The sequence below is a fragment of the Hypomesus nipponensis genome, chromosome 17 (genome assembly GCF_054491055.1).
Source record: "Hypomesus nipponensis isolate SF chromosome 17, ASM5449105v1, whole genome shotgun sequence".
Taxonomy (NCBI): Eukaryota; Metazoa; Chordata; class Actinopteri; order Osmeriformes; family Osmeridae; genus Hypomesus; species Hypomesus nipponensis.
The window spans coordinates 8,873,645-8,892,547 of NC_140377.1; the positions used below are offsets into that span (position 1 = coordinate 8,873,645).

Below are 18,903 nucleotides of genomic sequence, written 5' to 3' on the forward strand. Positions count from 1 at the left end.
TTGAAGTTCCATGTGAGGGCGCTAACGAGCGAGGGCAGAATGATTGGAGGTCTATGGAGCGGTACTGTCAGGCAAAATTGTGTCCTTGGGCCAAATACTGTCCTACTTGACGTCTCAATGCCATTCCGAAGCAAGGACGCGTCCGTGGCTATGCCAACCTTAAATTCCTGAGATAGTTACGCGTGCTAGCAGGAAACTGTCATGGCTGCTATACTGGTTACTAGGTAGGAAATTTGTATTTAGGCTTATTTAGACCAGTTTATTCTACTCTATGATTTAAAGTTTCCACTCTTTCGATAGCTAGTGCTAGCTAGCTAGTTGTTGCTAGTTGTTTTCGTCAAAAAAATACTGATTTAGCATCAATTTTAACAAACCGGGAAGGCAACACTATAGTATTCTACCTGCGCGCGTTGCTGTCTAGCCTAGGGAATGTCGAACGAGTGAAAACTTTAAATCTTAAGAGTAGAATAAACGTGTTTAAATAAGCCTAAATACTAAACTTCCTACCTACCCACAATTGTGTTACAGCATGTGTATTCATACACATATGGCCTACTTGATGCTATCTACATTTACATTAGTGACAGATCAGCTGTTAGCTGCAGAGCTAATGTTACAGCCACATTCTAAGGGTAGCTAGCAAGCTCGGTAGAGCAACAAAATAATATAGCGTAGCCTAGTTCACTAACTTGTCCGAGGTTTGTAGCTGGACAAAGGAGAGTTAGTTATCCAGAATCTTATTTCAGCAACGCCAGCCTTGTAGCCTATTAGCTCAAGTTGAGGAAACAGTCGTGGCTAAAATGTTTGGCGCACACATACAAAACTTAAGGAAGTTGTTTTGCCCAACCGCAAATAGCGGACGGTGTATTTCCGCATTTTGCGTGGTATTTATCAGACCAGATCCTCGTTGGGTAGCCTGATCAGCGCCCATTAGTGTTAATTAGCGCGCAGTTGAAAGACGGGAAAATCACCTGCATGTTACTTCCACCATTGGTGACTGGAGGAAAAGAAAAAAGGTTCAGCGAACAGGAGCTACACCCACTTTCCCTTATACCCTCCCAGCAGCGGTAATCTGCGTTTTTACTCAAGTGTGCTGCTGCCTTTGTTAATACGGTGTTATGTCTTTACCTGCTATTTCACGACTGAAATGGGCGCAATCCTTATGAGGCCCAGTTCTTCAGAGGCTCGAATGAAGGAACTGTAACAAGACTTGTTTTACTTTGTACATCCAAACTGAGCAAATGATTTTCAAAACCAAGCGTTTGGCCCCGTCCCCACTTGCCCGGGTAAATTTAATTACGCATTAGTGTGGACGGGAGGTGCAAACGCAGACATATGTATGCGTTTCTAAATTTACCCGGGCTAGTGTGGACGGGGCCTGAGTTTTCATTTTTTCAAAGGCAAGAATAGCCTACCCAGGGCTTGATTTACACCTTTGAAATTTCTAGACACTGGGCAACAAAGGCAGGCTACACTGTAAACCCGAACTTGTTGTTTCAACTTAAAAATTCAAGTGTCCATGCTGCCTTGAAATTGTATGTCAAGACAACTAAGACAATAAGTTAACTTAAATAGATATTTCTAGTTGACTCAACTCCATCTTCAGTCCATATTACTTGAAACCTTAAGTTGACATAACTTCATCTTGAGTCAAAACTACTTAAATGTATTAGTTGATTAAACTTAAATAGCAGTATAAGTAACATACATTTTCTTGTTGATGTAACTACAAAACTAGTGAGATGTACTTACATTTATGAACTGATTGAAGACAAACCCCAATCAAGATGACATAAATTTAAAAGTTGATTTAACTGCAATACTAGTGAGTTGTACTTACATTTATGAACTTATTGAATATAAACCTCAATCAAGTTTACATAAATTTACAAGTTAATTTAACTGATGTACTAGTTATTGGCACTTACCAATATCTTAAATACTCTTATTAAGATCTACTTACATTTCTAAGTGGATAATATTTCTCTTTTTAACCTGTAAAAACATTGCTCAATACATATTATCTGCATACATCACATTTCATTACGTCTAAGGATTTTATTTCAAAAGAGAAAATGACGAGCCTTTACACCAGAGATTTTGGCAGTCACAGACCAACAGTTTTATTGTAGGCCTACCTTTTTCTTTTTTTTTACTGAAGATGAAATCTTCACGTATAAAAAAAAACAAAACAGTAACAAGTTACAACTGTACCGACACGTCATCAAAATAACAAATCTGTACTGTTGAGGATTTTTACAGCCCTTTTCTGCATATATTATTTTGTTACCAATTATATTATGCACACATATTCGCAAAATACTTGTTATTTTAATGAATTTAATTTAGGTATCAATCCTAAAATTATTTCCTCCCCCAAATTTCTCCTACAGATTTGTATTGTGATAACATTAGTTGGCATTCAACAATTTGCTTTTACAAATAGTGCAACAAAACATAAAAAAAGGGATGCAGGGGGAAAACGAGTCTGAAAATATGCATTTCAAGTTGTAAATGACAACCAAAAATACACATTATATATAGGTGGTGTCAACTTGAAAAAATAATAATTTGTTGCCATGCAACTATGTGGATTTACAAAAAGTGCATAAAAAATGATCGGTAAGTAAACAACCCAGAATTGTCTGTATTGCTGTCCCCCACATCTAGATAGTGTCTAAATCTTCTACAGCGGCCATTCACTTTACACTGATAAAGTGTCAAAATATAATGCCCATCCAGGTCTTTATTTAGTTAACTAGAATGAAGTTGGTGCTGTAACTTGCATGGTTTTCAATTAAGAGTCAATTTCTCATACCATGTCCACATTTGGTTGGCATTCAGATTATATTCAGTAGATCTTACATGTTAATACAATCACCTATTTTCATTCCACAAACCCATGAAGATGGTGACATTTGGTTGTTACCAAAACACAGTAAAGGGGAACATAGGCCTACATCTTGAATAACCTCCTAATTGTGAAGTTTTCATGTAATGTGACCTTTAATAGGCCTAATAGCCTAATGTTTTTGGGAAAGACATAATTCACAGAACAGACTCGGTATTTCTATTTTGGAAAATATAGGATAATTGAACATCCATGCCATTTTTATTGTTAAAACGTATCTGTAAAATTGGGTAAACAAACGCTCTACTGTGGGGGCATCCGGGAATAGATGGACACGTCATAATTGGTAATGTGCTGTAAATGTTTTATTAGGCTACCAAGAGTGTTGATGTGTACGACTAAAAAAATCCACTCACATTTGCTGATTATGCCTATTTTATGATGATTTACAGATTCACTTTACAAATGCATTTAAACAAATTATCAGCAATTAGTGATTTCTGGGTGATCTTTTCGCTCGGTTTACTTCATTCATTGGCTTAGTGGTACTGTCGGCCCAGGGCGGACATCACAACATTCAGGAACTTTTGGCACGCGCACTGGACTTCGGCGTTGAAAGCAGGGCCCAGCTCCGCAGCAAGGACGATGATCAGGCAGTCAGCGAACAGCTACAAAGTAGAGCAAAACAGATTGACACTTAAGATGTGTGATACACAGAAACATATCGGGAGAGACTGACGGATGTAGACCAAGTTTCATCATGCGCAAAAATACAGCCAAGTCCAGTAATAATATTCTATGTTATTGTATTTATCGTATTTGATTTCATATTATAGTGTAGCTCTCAGTACATGTGTAGCCTACTGTAGCTCTGCCAGTAGTTTATTTTATTTTGTTGTACTTTTGTACTTTTGTTCATTATGTTTAAATGTGCACCTGCTCACCAAAGTAAATTCCCGGTTTGTAACCATTTACTTGGAAATTAAACACAATTATGATTCTGATATAGCCTACCCTGAAGTTGTCGGGGTCCACGTGCAGTTTCTCAGAATGGAGGTGGCTCAGTTCAGCATACGTTTCTCTAATGTTGTCCATGTTCTTCCAACCCCGTTCCAATCCTTTAAGGACAACAACTCCATGAGCAGCGACCATCTTATTACCGACTATGGCGGCGGCGTTATACAGGTTTCCAAAGTTACCAAAGTACCTCTGTGTCCATGGGTACACAACCAGGCATCTGAAAAAGTACACGTTACTTAAATTTCAGTTTATAATCTCGGTTAATAAAGATGTATTTGTTTTACGCATTCAAAAAGTGTGAAGCTAAATTATAGTCACCTTGAAAGAGCCTTAGGGCCCACTTTATCATAGTCAATTTTAGCAAAAATGCTTGTGATTGTCGTGCGCTCGAAATCCGTCCACTCAACCATCTTGCTTCCTTTGATTGTGTCTAAGGGTTCTTTGCAGAATGATGATTTTTTGGCACCAGAGTGCGCAGCGTTTAAATACACCTCCCACAACAGCTTGCGATTCGATGCATCCAAACTATGGGCTGGACTACGACAGAAAAAGATAAAAAGTACGATAAGAGTATGCTGGCATAATCTTGATAAGCAGGGGCGGATCTAGAAGGAAGTTGTTGGGTGGCCTCCTCGAGGCGAATCAGTAGGGGGGTACAGTACTCCCTATGGTAAATTTACATTTAGTCATTTGGCAGACGCTCTTATCCAGAGTGATTTACAGTAAGTACAGGGACATTCCCCCTGAGCGAAGTAGGGTGAAGTGCCTTGCCCAAGGACACAACGTCAGTTGGCTCGGCGGGGAATCGATCCGGCAACCTTCTGACTACTAGCCGGACTGAGTCCCCCTCACCGCTCAGCCATCTGACTCCCTCCCTAAATGATTAGGCTAGAACATTGTAGTTTCAATTAAACAGTAACATATTATTTATTGAAATGTTCTGTAATGTACAAATAATATTTTTCCATGGGAAGACTGAGGTTCATGTTGTTTAATTGTAACTTCTTTCACTTCATGCTCTTATGGTTCTTCCCTTTGGGACTGTTTTTTCACAATGCTTCATGTCTTGGCTACCTGCAATGTTTGGGGCTATCTCGTTGTTATGATCAGAGACCTATGCACTTTTGTAAATCTCTCTTTTGGAAGTCGCATTGGATAAAAACGTCTGCTAAATGCATACAACAATTTAATTTGACTAAAACAAGTTCAAGTCTTTTATTTGTCAAGGTCAAGTTTAGTTTGAGTGACTATATAGCAAATACGGTTCAAAGAGCTTGCCTAATGAACAACATTAAAATGAAAATCTATTCATGTTGGGATATATATTATTTTTATTGGGATATATATATAGGATATATATTATATATTGACTATGCAGGTCCTATACTCCTAAAACACACTTGAAAGGATACTAATGAAACTACATGACACATGCGTAAAGATTTGGGGAGAAATGCACAGTCTTTAGGCCTTTTCTGAAACCAGCAAATATGTTTTGGAGCACAGTTAATCAAATGGTCTGCGAATTACGTTAGAATTTCATGAATGCATCAAGCTGATTGTCAAGTCATGAAACCTGCTTTATGCAAATGCATAGGCTACATCATGTGAACTATTTTAACCAAATCAAATCAAATTTATTTGTATAGCCCTTTTTACACGCAAGCATGTCACAGAGGGCTTCACATACGCCCATAGAACTGCCCCTCAACCAACCTAAACCCTCAAGGAAGACAAGGAAAAACTCCCAGAAAAACTCCCAACGGGAGAAAAAATGGAAGAAACCTTGGGAGGAGCAATTCAGAGAGGGATCCCCTCCTCCAGAGACGGTTGGCAAGAGAGAGGAGCAGAACACAAGCTAAACATAGTCATACAGTGTCAATGGGTTTTGAAACACCAAAAATCCATTGTTCGGCTTTATAGACGTTGGATGGGACCTGGAAACTCGCTGTTGGCCGTCATGGAGGCTGGTTTCCGGTTGACGACCTGGTCCAGCGTTGGTAGACCGACGACCAGGCAGGTCCTGGACCACATACGATATAAATTAAAACCATCATAATAATTATGATATATCCTATGTAACACGTTTTCTGTATTGACAGTAAATAGTCATTTTTGTGTTTTACTCAATTCTCAATACTCAATCAATTTGCGCATTAGGCTACTCAATTATTTTGAGAACGTTTATCACATTTCCGCATCCAGGAAGCGTCCTAAGTAGGCCTATAAGGGACAAGTTTAACGTTCTTGTTAAGAGCATGTTTGGGAAACGCACTTAAACGCATTGTTCGGTGGCACCACGAGTGTCGACTCTTTGGGAAAGCATACACATTTGTTGAAAGGGCAACATTTGGGACCCATTCATGAATAGCACCCGTTTCCATTGGAAGGAGGGGCGCTGATTTGATTTGTTATATAGCCTACCAAACCGTTATGGTGAAGCGTTGGTAAAGCCTTCATTAAAAAAGATGCTAACATATAGCCTAGGATAGCCTATAGCCTAGCTTTCACTTAACTGAGATGGAGAAATACAATGGCTAATGCCAGATAGGCCAACTTGTCATCCCTGTGTATCATTTAATTATGTAGGCTACTTTAACCTTAACTTTAACCTTTTTTATAAACGTGTAGGCCACTTCTGTCTCGAGAAATTCTTTGTAATCTAAATTCATGCCATGCACATTGAGGGAAAGGGTGGTACCACACATAATCTTGTGATAAAGCGTACAACTGTACAAACTTACAAAGCCTTTAGATAACCAATCAAGGGTGTAAAATGCCCACACTTTTTAGTTGGAACACACCGACACACTAATGCAAGGCCGTTTATTTGGCCTAATTTCCTATTAGGCCAATAAGAGAGGACTGTAAACCGCAAGATTGATATAGTTTCAAGACTGTAGTTAAAACAGAACATTAGAAAGTTACATGCGACAAAGAAAAGGTTCGACCACACATAGGCCTACATTTGTATTGTTTATTTAATTTAGGACAAGCATTTTGAAGGTCTAATCAAAATCTGTTCATACTAACTGCTTATTTTTGATGTTAATTTATCAGATTTTATAATGCAAATGGCCTTTTAAAAAAATGTATATATTTCACCTTTATTTAGCCAGGTAGGCTATGAGAACAAGCTCTCATTTACAACTGCGACCTGGCCAAGATACAACATAGCAATAAGCTACACACAACATAGTTTAACATAGAATAAACAAACATAATAAGCACAGTAATTACAAATAAAACAGTTTAACATTGAGGATAAAAGTGCAGGTAGAAATCATGAGCAGTTTGCTGTTATTTGGATAACATTAAACGCCTTTGTTGATCGGCTTCATGTTACATAATTGAAAAAATCAAAAATATTTTTTTAGCATTATAAAAATATGGCCAACATCAGCCTGTTTGAATGGTTGAAGGATTGGACATCAGTATGATCAAAAAAGCAGAAAGTGTTATGTATGAGTTTTACTTGGATTTTGACTTAGTCAAAAGACTAGATTCCGTCGGCTCTCTTTTTTTATCTTGACTTTCGATGGTGGTCCCGCCCTTCATCATTGATAACCAGGTCTATGACACCCATGTTATTGGTAATATCACAGATTATTATCAATTATTAATTGTGATTGGGCTACAATAAAGCCAAACTAGACCGAGCCTATAGTTTCTGTACTATATTCTGTCATGCAATCATGAGGTAAGCTTTTACTTATTTACACTGTAGCCTACAATATACTAGAGCACTCTTGCAATAAATAATCAAAATAAAAGTACGATAGGTTAATACGCCGAACTATTAAATAATTGCAACATGGCACCTGCGCAAAATTAGTCACTGTGCCATTAAAGCAGTATATGCTAGGCTAAAACTCCACATCAACTATATATGAACATGTAGTTTAAATTCTTAGAAACTCAAACAAGTGCTTAACTACTTTTTTTCTATTGCATGCAAGTGGAATGTGGTAATCTTAAAAAAATTTGGAAGGCTTACAAAGTTTTACAAGTACAGTGAGTTGCTAACTCTAACCCAAAATCATGACATTTTATTATTAAAACGCAATACAGTATTACAATACTGTACGTTTTAACAACAACTCATTAAAGATTCAATTCAAATTAAGAGATGCAACGAGGTCCAGCTATATTCAAATTCACCATATACATTGCTTGAAGACCCAATTTAAAATCAGGACCTGGATTACAATAACTGTTCAAAACATCACCTCAACAACAGGCAAAAATAAAACATTAAAACTATTCACATAGTGAGGAAGTCGTTTGTATATTACAACGTAAGTCATTCGCTTAAGTAAAGAAGAGACGTGAGGGTTGATGCAGTTTCTTTCTTCTCTTGTACCTTCCCACTTTTTTGGCTCACCATCTTGGTCCCACTGGAGGGGCTAAGTCCGATGAAGCATCTGAAATCACAAAATCAAATGAAAATAAACGTAATCGAAAATTGCCTTGACTGCTTTACAGTAACTGTTAACTTACACTTTTTTTGTTACTCCAAATGTTAGAGTTTTAAGTACACTTAAACCAAAATAAAATCTGTTACTCATATTAGCAAACTTTACAAAATAATGATCAACCGTCTTGTACTTCAAGCACATAGTTAACTTTGAATGAATTCCAGTGTGCAAGATGCTTGCACCTGGTACACCAGATTGAAGTTGTAGTAGCTAAAAAACAAAGCTGCCATTCCAGCCACGAAGTTGGGATGTGGAGGCACAACCACCTGACCCTCGATGCTCAGCATCCAAACGTTTGCAGTGAGCAATTCACCTAAACATAAAAAAACAAACGTTTAACATGTTTTTTTTTTTTTCTGTGGACCACATAAACATATCCACGTTAAACTAATGTGTGTCTTTCATAGTCTCTGTCTTTGCAATGCTTTACAACGGATTAAAAAAAATACACTACCTTAGACAATTAGTCTTGGAGAGTCAGGAAGCTGCATTGTTTGTTCAACGTCAGCTGCTGTTGCCAACAACTAAAAGACAAAAATGTGCAGTTCAAAATTCAAAATGTAGAGTAATTTTCCCAAGCTCAACTGTGGACTTTTGTTGGTAACAACGTCATTGTAATATAATTTTTGAAAACTTCATAATACAATAATTTCACACTTACATCTGCCTGCAGAAGGAGTGCCCCGGGTGTTTCTTTGAAGTGTGCCATAAGCATCAGGATTATGACTGGCCATGGATTACACTTTTCTTGGTTGTACATCCCTAGGATGTGCTTGACCTCATATGCATTAGTCCCTGCTGGCTTCTGTTCAAAAAACTGAAGGATCAGCTTCCCCTTTTTTTGCACGGGTACAATCAGGTACGCCACAGGTAAAAAGGCAGTTTAGTGCATTACTGTGAAGTTTCATATGTTGAGTAATATTATAGTAGAAACACCTAACAAAAACACACAACTTTAATTAACTAACCACATTAACCGCCATTAATTGCGGCCTGGGGAAACCCTTCACATCATGAACATTTGACTTTCTGGGTATTATACATATATGGAAACTCTCCTGAATATAAATATGTTTAAATCCCTCTAATATCTTTATCACAACTAAAGTTACATCATTTTTAAGTTGACCTGTGTCAAAAAGTGATAAGGGAGAAAACGGCATTCAAAGAATCCACTCAGTTTCATTCTAATTCTATCCAGTGGTTAGCTGCTAGTCTCCATTGAAGCGCAGTCAGAATGCAGGTACGTTGCTTTGCATCTTGCGCTGCTGATGGGGGTGTGGCCCAACATGTTGCAAATTAGGGGCTTGTAGCGTAAGTGAAAAATGACAATCTAGGACGACTTTATAAAAAAATACTAATGCATTTATTTCAGCCTTGTGCCGTTTCTGTTCAGGAGGGTTTGTGAGGTTGGGGGGGGGCGGCAGGGGGCCAATTCTCTGACCAAAGGTGGCCATGGCCCCCCTGGCCACCACGTAGCTACGCCCCTGGGGACGGCTCTCTGAACAGCATAGGGACTAACCCTAACCCTAACATTGTTTTTGTGGGAAAAAAATTATATATTTGTTACCGTGTATTTGTGTGTTCTGGGTATAAAACCAATATTCCCAAATATTTTACAACTCACTTAAGAATGTACTGTCTGTATTAAGTGTAATACTGAACAAAAAACGGCCTAAATCATTATGATGAATGGAGGAGAAGTGTTTTCCATTCATCATATGTTTTACATTGAGCACATCAGTGTTCAACTGGTTCTTATGAATGTATATTAATATGATGGTTTGTGTGTGCCATTTGAAAACAAAATTTGCCCATTGTGTGTGTGTTTTTTAATTTGTGTGGGGCCTTAAGCAGAATTGATTTAGGGGCCCCCCTGTGATGCAAATATTATTGATTAATTTTAATGCTTGATTATTCGCACACTGTCAATCTAATGCACTAATTAGCAATGTTATTAGTTATGTTGCTTACATTATAACATTGATTTATTTTGCCCTTATACAGTTTTTAATTTTAACAGAAGCAAACCCAGATTGGTCATGTGATGATTTGAACTTTAAGTATTCAAAGTCTTACAGTACTAAGTGGTGTACCTAATGTGGTATACTGAAAAATACTTAAATAAACCAGACAATGCATCTATTGTACACAAGTTAACCACTTTAATAGCTTATGGTTTAAACTAGCAATGTGCAAAAGTGCAAAACATTCAACTCCAAATAACTTTAAGATACAGTATTTTCTTATTTCTTACAAAACTGATATTAAATTAAATACCTACAATATATACTACTGTGGCCCTGAAGTGCAAAACACACACCCTAATATGAGTACATCCCCCAAATGAAAACACTCCCCACCAATACGAGTCAACTCCCCCCAAATCGGATGACTTGTTCACCTCCCCCCAATACAAAAACACGCTCCCCCAAATGGAAAACGACATTAAATTAACTCAAAAACACATTACATTAACTCTGAACGGAAAGGGTAGGTACTAGGCTTCAGCGCTGATTGGATTTGGGGATACTTGACTCATATTCGGGGGGAGTGTTTTGCACTTCAGGGCCACCGTAATATACGGATCTGGGATTGTTGAAAACGGACCTGCTGTATCATCAACTGTAGCACTGGCACTTCCGGGCAGGAGGCGTTGGTTGTGGCCCAGCTCCAAAATATTTCAACAGTGCTCCTAGGGAAGATTTATATGAGTACATAGTAGACGGATCAGACTATTCATTTAACAACATAAATGATTTTACACAGCAGCAAGCCATCTGTACGCTTGAAAGCACAACTCTTTATCTATAACTAAATAGCAAATTGAGGCATAATGATATTGAAATATTAGAACAATGACCCCAAAAGGGTAGGATCTAGGCAAGCTACTCTAGGCTAGCTTTGTTGGCGAGCTTAACTGTCAACTAGCCAGTTTACGTTAGCTCACAACGTAGCCTAGTTAGAAAAACCTACCTTATAGCAAAGTTCGACGGCAATCTTAATTTATTTTGAAATGTATTGAGCTAGTATGCATTCGCCTGAGTAAATCCACCTAGGTGAATGCATACTAGCAAAGGAAATGCCAATTTTAACGGGGGATCTAGCTTTTATTGTTATATTTTGTTAGCTAGCTAGTCTAAGTGTTACACTAAAATGATAGCTAGCTAGCTAGCTCTAGCTAATGTTGAAGGCTTGTTTGACGCATGTATCTCTAGACAGTAAATGTTTATGGTTAAAAAAACGAATTAATCATGCAAACATTCCTTGATCTTGCTGTTTTTTCTCTTCCTGTTTTCTTTTCTCTGCACCAAAGGAATGTCTTTTTTTGTGACATTGCTTTTTGCCGTGTCAGATTGCGATTGCCGACTGATCTTTTCTGTTCTTGAACAATCGACAATGTTGTTGCTGTATGAGTGCTGACAGTAGTAGTAGGCTAATATCTTCCTTGCCAGCCGGTAAACATAATATTGAGTTTATTGCAAATTTGTATAATTACCATTAACATAATATAAATTAAAAATTAAACTGTAACTTTAAGTGCTCTTGGGGGCCCCCTGCGGTCATGGGGGGCCCCAAGCAGCCGCTTAGTTCGCTTATGCCTTGGGCGGCCCTGTCTGAAAGTATGAGGCATGCTTTCAGAAAATGTGTGTAACCAATCGAGAAAAACTGTAATAGCCTTATGCTTTTGGGAAATACATAATTCACACAACAGACTCGGTATTTCTATTTTGGAAAATATAGGATAATTGAACATCTGTGGGGGCATCCGGGAATAAATGGACACGTCATAATTGGTAATGTGCTGTAAATGTCTTATTAGGCTACCAAGAGTGTTGATGTGTACGACTAAAAAAATCCACTCACATTTGCTGATTATGCCTATTTTATGATGATTTACAGATTCACTTTACAAATGCATTTAAACAAATGATCAGCAATTAGTGATTTCTGGGTGATCTTTTCGCTCGGTTTACTTCATTCATAGGCTTAGTGGTACTGTCGGCCCAGGGCGGACATCACAACATTCAGGAACTTTTGGCACGCGCACTGGACTTCGGCGTTGAAAGCAGGGCCCAGCTCCGCAGCAAGGACGATGATCAGGCAGTCAGCGAACAGCTACAAAGTAGAGCAAAACAGATTGACACTTAAGATGTGTGATACACAGAAACATATCGGGAGAGACTGACGGATGTAGACCAAGTTTCATCGTGCGCAAAAATACAGCCAAGTCCAGTAATAATATTATATATTATTGTAGGCCTATTTATCGTATTTGTTTTGATATAGTGTATAGCTCTGCCAGTAGTTTATTTTATTTTGTTGTACATTTTCTACTTTTTCTTTTTGTTCATTATGTTTAAATGTGCACCTGCCCACCAAAGTAAATTCCCGTTTTGTGACCACTTACTTGGCAATTAAACACAATTATGATTCTGATATAGCCTACCCTGAAGTTGTCGGGGTCCACGTGCAGTTTCTCAGAATGGAGGTGGCTCAGTTCAGCATACGTTTCTCTAATGTTGTCCATGTTCTTCCAACCCCGTTCCAATCCTTTAAGGACAACAACTCCATGAGCAGCGACCATCTTATTACCGACTATGGCGGCGGCGTTGTACAGGTTTCCAAAGTTACCAAAGTACCTCTGTGTCCATGGGTACACAACCAGGCATCTGAAAAAGTACACATGTTACTTTAATTTCAGTTTATAATCTCGGTTAATAAAGATGTATTTGTTTTACGCATTCAAAAAGTGTGAAGCTAAATTATAGTCACCTTGAAAGAGCCTTAGGGCCCACTTTATCATAGTCAATTTTAGCAAAAATGCTTGTGATTGTAGTGCGCTCGAAATCCGTCCACTCAACCATCTTGCTGCCTTTGATTGTGTCTTAGGGTATGCTACTTTGCAGAATTATATGATTTTTTGGCACCAGAGCGCGCAGCGTTTAAATACACCTCCCACAACAGCTTGCGATTCGATGAATCCAAACTATGGGCTGGACTATAGGACAGAAAAAGATTAAAAGTACGATAAGAGGCTGGCAGAATCTTGATAAGCACTGTTGCGTTTTAAATGTAATTGGACTAAAACGAGTAAAGTTTAGTTTGAGTGACTATAGCAAATAGCTTACGGTTCAAAGAGCTTGCCTAAATGAACAACATTATAATGAAAATCTATTCATGTTGGGATATATATTATTTATTTTGGGATATAAATGGGATATATAGGCCTAGTATAGGATATATTGTCTATGCAGGTCCGGCTACTCCTAAACACACTTGAAAGGCTACTAATTTATATTTACATTTAGACATTTAGCAGACGCTCTTATCCAGAGCGACTTACAGGGACATTCCCCCGAGGCAAGTAGGGTGAAGTGCCTTGCCCAAGGACACAATGTCATTTGGCACAGCCGGGAATCGAACTGGAAACCTTCAGGTTACTAGCCCGATTCCCTAACCGCTCAGGCTCAGCCATCTGAATCCTAATTAAACTACATGACTCATGCGTAAAGATTTGGGGAGAAATGCACAGTCTTTAGGCCTTTTCTGAAACCAGCAAACATGCTTTGGAGCACAGTTAATCAAATGGTCTCATGAATGCATCATGGTGATTGTCAAGTCATGAAACCTGCTTTATGCAAATGCGTAGGCTACATCATGTGAACTATTTTAACCACATACGATATAAATTAAAACCATCATAATAATTATGATATATCCTATGTAACACGTTTTCTGTAATGTCAGTAAATAATAATTTTTGTGTTTTACTCAATTCTCAATCATTTTGAGCATTAGACTACTCAATCATTTTTGTAAGGTTTATTTACATTTACATTTACATTTATTTATTTAGCAGACGCTTTTATCCAAAGCGACTTCCAAGAGAGAGCTTTACAAAAGAGCATAGGTCACTGATCATAACAACGAGATAGTCCCAAACATTGCAAGCAGCCAAAACATGAAGCATACATTGTGAAAAAGCTAAACAAGTGCCAAAAGGGAAGACCCATAAGAGCATGTAGTTATACAAGTTACAAATAAAACAACATGAACCACAAAAGTGCAGGACTGTACCTGTAAAAGAACAATCAACAGTAAAATATTACACAGCAAGTACAAGACTTAACTTCGTTATATCTAACCTACAATAGCAACAAGTCACTCAATAAGAGTCATAGTGATCCTGGAGGAAACTAACAAGTCCAGCCAAGCATTCTTAGGTGCCGTTGTACTCCCGGAACAAGTGCGTCTTGAGCCTTTTCTTGAAGGTGGGGAGACAGTCAGTGTCCCTGATGGAGGTGGGGAGCTGGTTCCACCATTGGGGCGCCAGGCAGGAGAAGAGCTTGTCAAACGCTGCAGAAAGGTCCAGCAGAATGATGACGGATGACCTCGAAGCCGCTCTGGCAGACTGGAGGGCAGTGGTGACTGAAAGGAGGGCAGTCTCTGTGGAATGGCCGGTCTTGAAGCCCGATTGGTTGGGGTCAAGCAGGTTGTTCTGAGAGAGAAAGTTAGACAGTTGGTTAGATACAGCACGTTCAATTGTTTTAGAAAAGAAGGGTAGCAGTGATACCGGTCTGTAGTTCTGGAGGACGGCAGGGTTAAGGGAGGGTTTTTTGAGTAGAGGAACAACTCTGGCCTCTTTGAAGGCAGAGGGGAAGGTGCCAGAGGTAAGAGAGGAGTTTAGGACATGGAGCAGAAAAGTTATGATAGAGGGGGAGATAGTTTGAAAGAGAGGGGAGGGGACAGGATCAAGGGGGCAGGAGGTGGGGCGATGAGAGAGAATGAGGTCAGAGAGCTCTGACTCGGACAGGGGAGAGAAAGAGTTTAGACATTTAGTTGGGTCAGTCGTGAAAGGTGAGGGGGTAGGAAAGGTGGGTTTAGGGAACCGACTGCTAATGTCGGAGACTTTTTCCTCAAAGAAGGAGGAGAAGTCGTCTGCTGTCAGAGTGGAGGGGGGGGGTGGGGGAGGTGGGTTAAGAAGGGTGGAGAAGGTAGAGAAAAGTTTGTGGGGGTTAGAAGCAGAGTTAATTTTGTTAAGAAAGTAGAGGGTTTTAGCACCAGTTATGTGAGAAGAGAAGGATTTAAGGAGGGAGTGATACTTATCAAGGTCCAGACCGTCTTTGGACTTGCGCCATCTCCTCTCAGCTGCTCGAAGGGTGGACCGCTTTTCACGAATAACATCCGTAAGCCACGGGCAGGAGGGAGAAGATCGTGCAGGCCTGGTTGACAGGGGACAGAGAGAGTCAAGTGATGCAGTTAACGTGGTTAACAGGGTGTCGGTGGCAGTGTTTATCACATTTCCGCATCCGGGAAGCGTCTTAAGTAGGCCTAAGAGACAAGTATAACGTTCTTGTTAAGAGCATGTATCATTTAGGCTACTTTAACCTTAACTTTAACCTTTTGTATAAACTTGTAGGCCACGTCTGTCTCGAGAAATTCTTTGTAATCTAAATACATGCCACGCACATTGAGGGAAAGGGTGGTACCACACATAATCTTGTGATAAAGCGTACAAGTGTACAAAGCCTTTAGATAACCAATCAAGGGTGTAAAATGCCCACACTTTCTTTGTTGGAACACACCGACACACTAATGCAAGGTTGTTTATTTGGCCTAATTTCCTATTAAGCCAATATGAGAGGACTGTAAACCCAAAAGATTAATATAGTTTTAACACTGTAGTTAAAACAGAACATTTTTAAGTGAAATGCAACAAAGGGAAGGTTCGACATATTTGATGATTTACCTATAAATGCAGACAAAAGAACCAGCTTTCGTAGTTAAAGTCCAACTCCATAAATACCTAATGAATTGCGCAAATTACATTCATTCAGTCGTTTAGCAGACGCTCTTATCCAGAGCGGCTTACAGTATGTACAGGGACATTCCCCCCGAGGCAAGTAGGGTGAAGTGCCTTGCCCAAGGACGCAACGTCATTTGGCACGGCGGGGAATTAGTCTGGTTACTAGCCCGACTGCCTCACCGCTCAGCCATATAACTCCCCAGCCACATTTGGTAGGCCTACTCCTATCGATGCACGAACAAAGTTTATTCTACAAAGCTATTCCCCCTGTTAAATATTGTGTTCAACTGTTTTTTAAAGAGCCAACATAGGAGAACACCATGTCTGTGCATCAATTTTTTCAGGGTTGGGTGGTCTTTGACCACACATAAATTTGTATTGTTTATTTAATTTTTATTGCTTATTTTTCATGTTTATTTATCAGACTTTATAATGAAAATGACCATGAGCAGTTATCTGCATAACATTAAACGCTTTTGTTGATCGGCTTCATGTTACATTATTGAAATATTCCAAAATATGTTTTTAGCATTCAAACAAATATGGCCAACCTACACCTATTTGAATGGTTGAAGGATTGGACATCAATATGATCAGTAGACTATATTCCGTTGGCTTTTAGCACACCATCTCGACTTTCTGAGTGGTGGTCCCGCCGTTCATCATTGATAACCAGGTCTATGACACCCATGTTATTGGTAATATCACAGATTATTATCAATTACTCAATCATTAATTGTGATTAGGCTACATTAAAGCCAAACTAGACCTAGCCTAGTTTTTGTAGTGGAACTATAGTCTGTCATGCAGTCATGAGGTAAACCTTTACATAGGCTATTTACACTGTATTCTACAATATACTACAGCACTTAAACAATCAAAATAAAAGTACGATAGGTTAATAGGCCAACCTATTGTAAATATTGTAATATTTGAACGATGTAGGAATCCCGTTAAATTAGGCTATTGCACAATGGCACCTGCGCAAAAATGGTCACCGTGCCATTAAAACAGTATAGTAAAGTAGGCTAAAAACTCCATATCAACTATGTATAAACATGTGGTTTAAATCCTTAGAAACTCAAACGAGAGCATAACTACTTATTTTATATCGCATGCAAGTGGGAAGCGCTAATCTAAAAAAAATGTGGAAGGCTTCCAAAGTTTCACACGTAGAGGTTGGGTGTGCCCTCTTAACGAGCTCATATAAAACGCAGAGTTGAGAGCTGGTCACTAAACTTCACAAGATTCAATCTGTCAAAGACAACAAACAAGATGAGTCTCAGTTCTAAGGACAAGGCAACCGTCAAGGCCTTCTGGGCAAAGGTGGCATCTAAAACTGAAGAAGTCGGATCCGACGCTCTGTCCAGGTATTGAAAACTTGTTCTTGAATAGTTGTTTGGACCAAAGTTCAAATATAGGCGTAGGCCTATCTTATAAAGTAATATGGGCTATATAGCTATGGGTGCCCTTTTAAAATGCATTCATATTATTTTCTAGAATGCTGGTGGTGTACCCGCAGACAAAGACCTACTTCTCTCACTGGCCAGACCTGGGCCCCGGCTCTCCTTCTGTGAGGAGTCATGGAAAGACCATCATTGAAGGTGTTGGTGAAGCCGTCTCCAAAATCGAAGACCTTACCGGGGGTCTCATCAACCTCAGTGAGCTGCACGCCTTCCAACTGCGAGTGGATCCTGCTAACTTCAAGGTTAGCAAAGTAGCTATAGTTAGGTTTTAGTGCTATGTTGTGACTTGTCACGTTGACACATCCTTTGCTTTTTTTTTTTTACCCCAGATCTTCTGCCACAACATCATTGTGGTTCTGGCCATCATGTTCCCCGATGAGTTCACCCCAGAGGCTCATGTGTCTATTGACAAATTCCTCGCTGCTGTGTCTATGGCTCTGCAAGAGAAGTACCGATAAACTGCTGAACATCTTTCAGAGATATTTCAGAGACAACATTGCTCAGGGGCACTCTGTAGTTCAAAAATAAATAAATGTTTAAACAAATGAACTTGAGTTTTCATTCGTTTGAGGTTTTCATTTGTTTTAAGTCAGTAGTCTACGGTGGCCCATGGGTCACTACAGCAACATTAGCGAAGCAAACAGAAGTTGAAAACACAACACAACGACGTTAAAGGGGCAATTGACTGTTTTTTGGGGGTATTTCACACTGTTCCTTAAGGTCTCCGAATAGGGTGTGTAACATTGGTTGGGTTGAAAATGGCCCGGGTGCTGTTCTATGCCCTCTGACAGATCCTCTGAAGAGTTTCCGGGAAAAAACACTAGCTTTTCTCGTTTTATGGTATGCTCATTAATATTTAGATTAGCTGCGCGCTGATTGGTTGCTTATCAACGAGTGAAGCTGGGAGCAAAAACGCAACACGGCCAACAGCAGCCCTTACTGAAACACCGAAGTTGGAGACTTGAAATAAAAACGTGCAAATAAATCTATTGTGTCTACACAACACTGTTTTCAATAGATTGACTATATATCATTTGAAATGATAACATTACTTGTTTCCACTTCTGTTGTTGAAGCAAACTGGATTGACTTAGATGGGTAGAATGTTAGGCTACAGCTTAGCAACCAAACCATCCTGTATCTACTCTGCTTCAGTTAGCTAGCTAGGCTAGCTCTAGATATCTTGCTGTAAAATAACATGACAAAGATCTGGACAAACATGCATTGTGATCGGACCTTTCCAAGATGGTGGCCCCACGTCGAGTCAGCGCCAGTAGG

General features: G+C 39.2%; 3 protein-coding genes across 3 annotated transcripts; 1 reads left to right on the plus strand and 2 right to left on the minus strand.

The window, feature by feature from the left end:
- Nucleotides 1–3,268: 3,268 nt before the first annotated feature.
- Nucleotides 3,269–4,367, minus strand: LOC146253379 (hemoglobin subunit beta-2-like). The gene is made up of 3 exons (XM_084677005.1): nt 4,190–4,367; nt 3,866–4,088; nt 3,269–3,519 (listed from the first exon to the last, which is right to left on the minus strand). Exons 1-3 carry the CDS (start codon nt 4,279–4,281, stop codon nt 3,391–3,393), a joined length of 444 nt encoding a protein of 147 aa, XP_084533131.1. The 5' UTR covers nt 4,282–4,367; the 3' UTR covers nt 3,269–3,390.
- Nucleotides 4,368–12,217: 7,850 nt separating this feature from the next.
- LOC146253380 (hemoglobin subunit beta-2-like) lies at nt 12,218–13,283 on the minus strand. Its single transcript, XM_084677052.1, has 3 exons — nt 13,126–13,283; nt 12,800–13,022; nt 12,218–12,468 (listed from the first exon to the last, which is right to left on the minus strand). Exons 1-3 carry the CDS (start codon nt 13,215–13,217, stop codon nt 12,340–12,342), a joined length of 444 nt encoding a protein of 147 aa, XP_084533178.1. The 5' UTR covers nt 13,218–13,283; the 3' UTR covers nt 12,218–12,339.
- Nucleotides 13,284–17,372: 4,089 nt separating this feature from the next.
- LOC146253381 (hemoglobin subunit alpha-2-like) lies at nt 17,373–18,170 on the plus strand. Its single transcript, XM_084678792.1, has 3 exons — nt 17,373–17,529; nt 17,660–17,867; nt 17,955–18,170. The coding sequence occupies exons 1-3, from the start codon at nt 17,435–17,437 to the stop codon at nt 18,081–18,083; spliced, it is 432 nt and encodes a 143-aa protein (XP_084534918.1). The 5' UTR covers nt 17,373–17,434; the 3' UTR covers nt 18,084–18,170.
- The last annotated feature ends 733 nt before the right edge of the window (nt 18,171–18,903 follow it).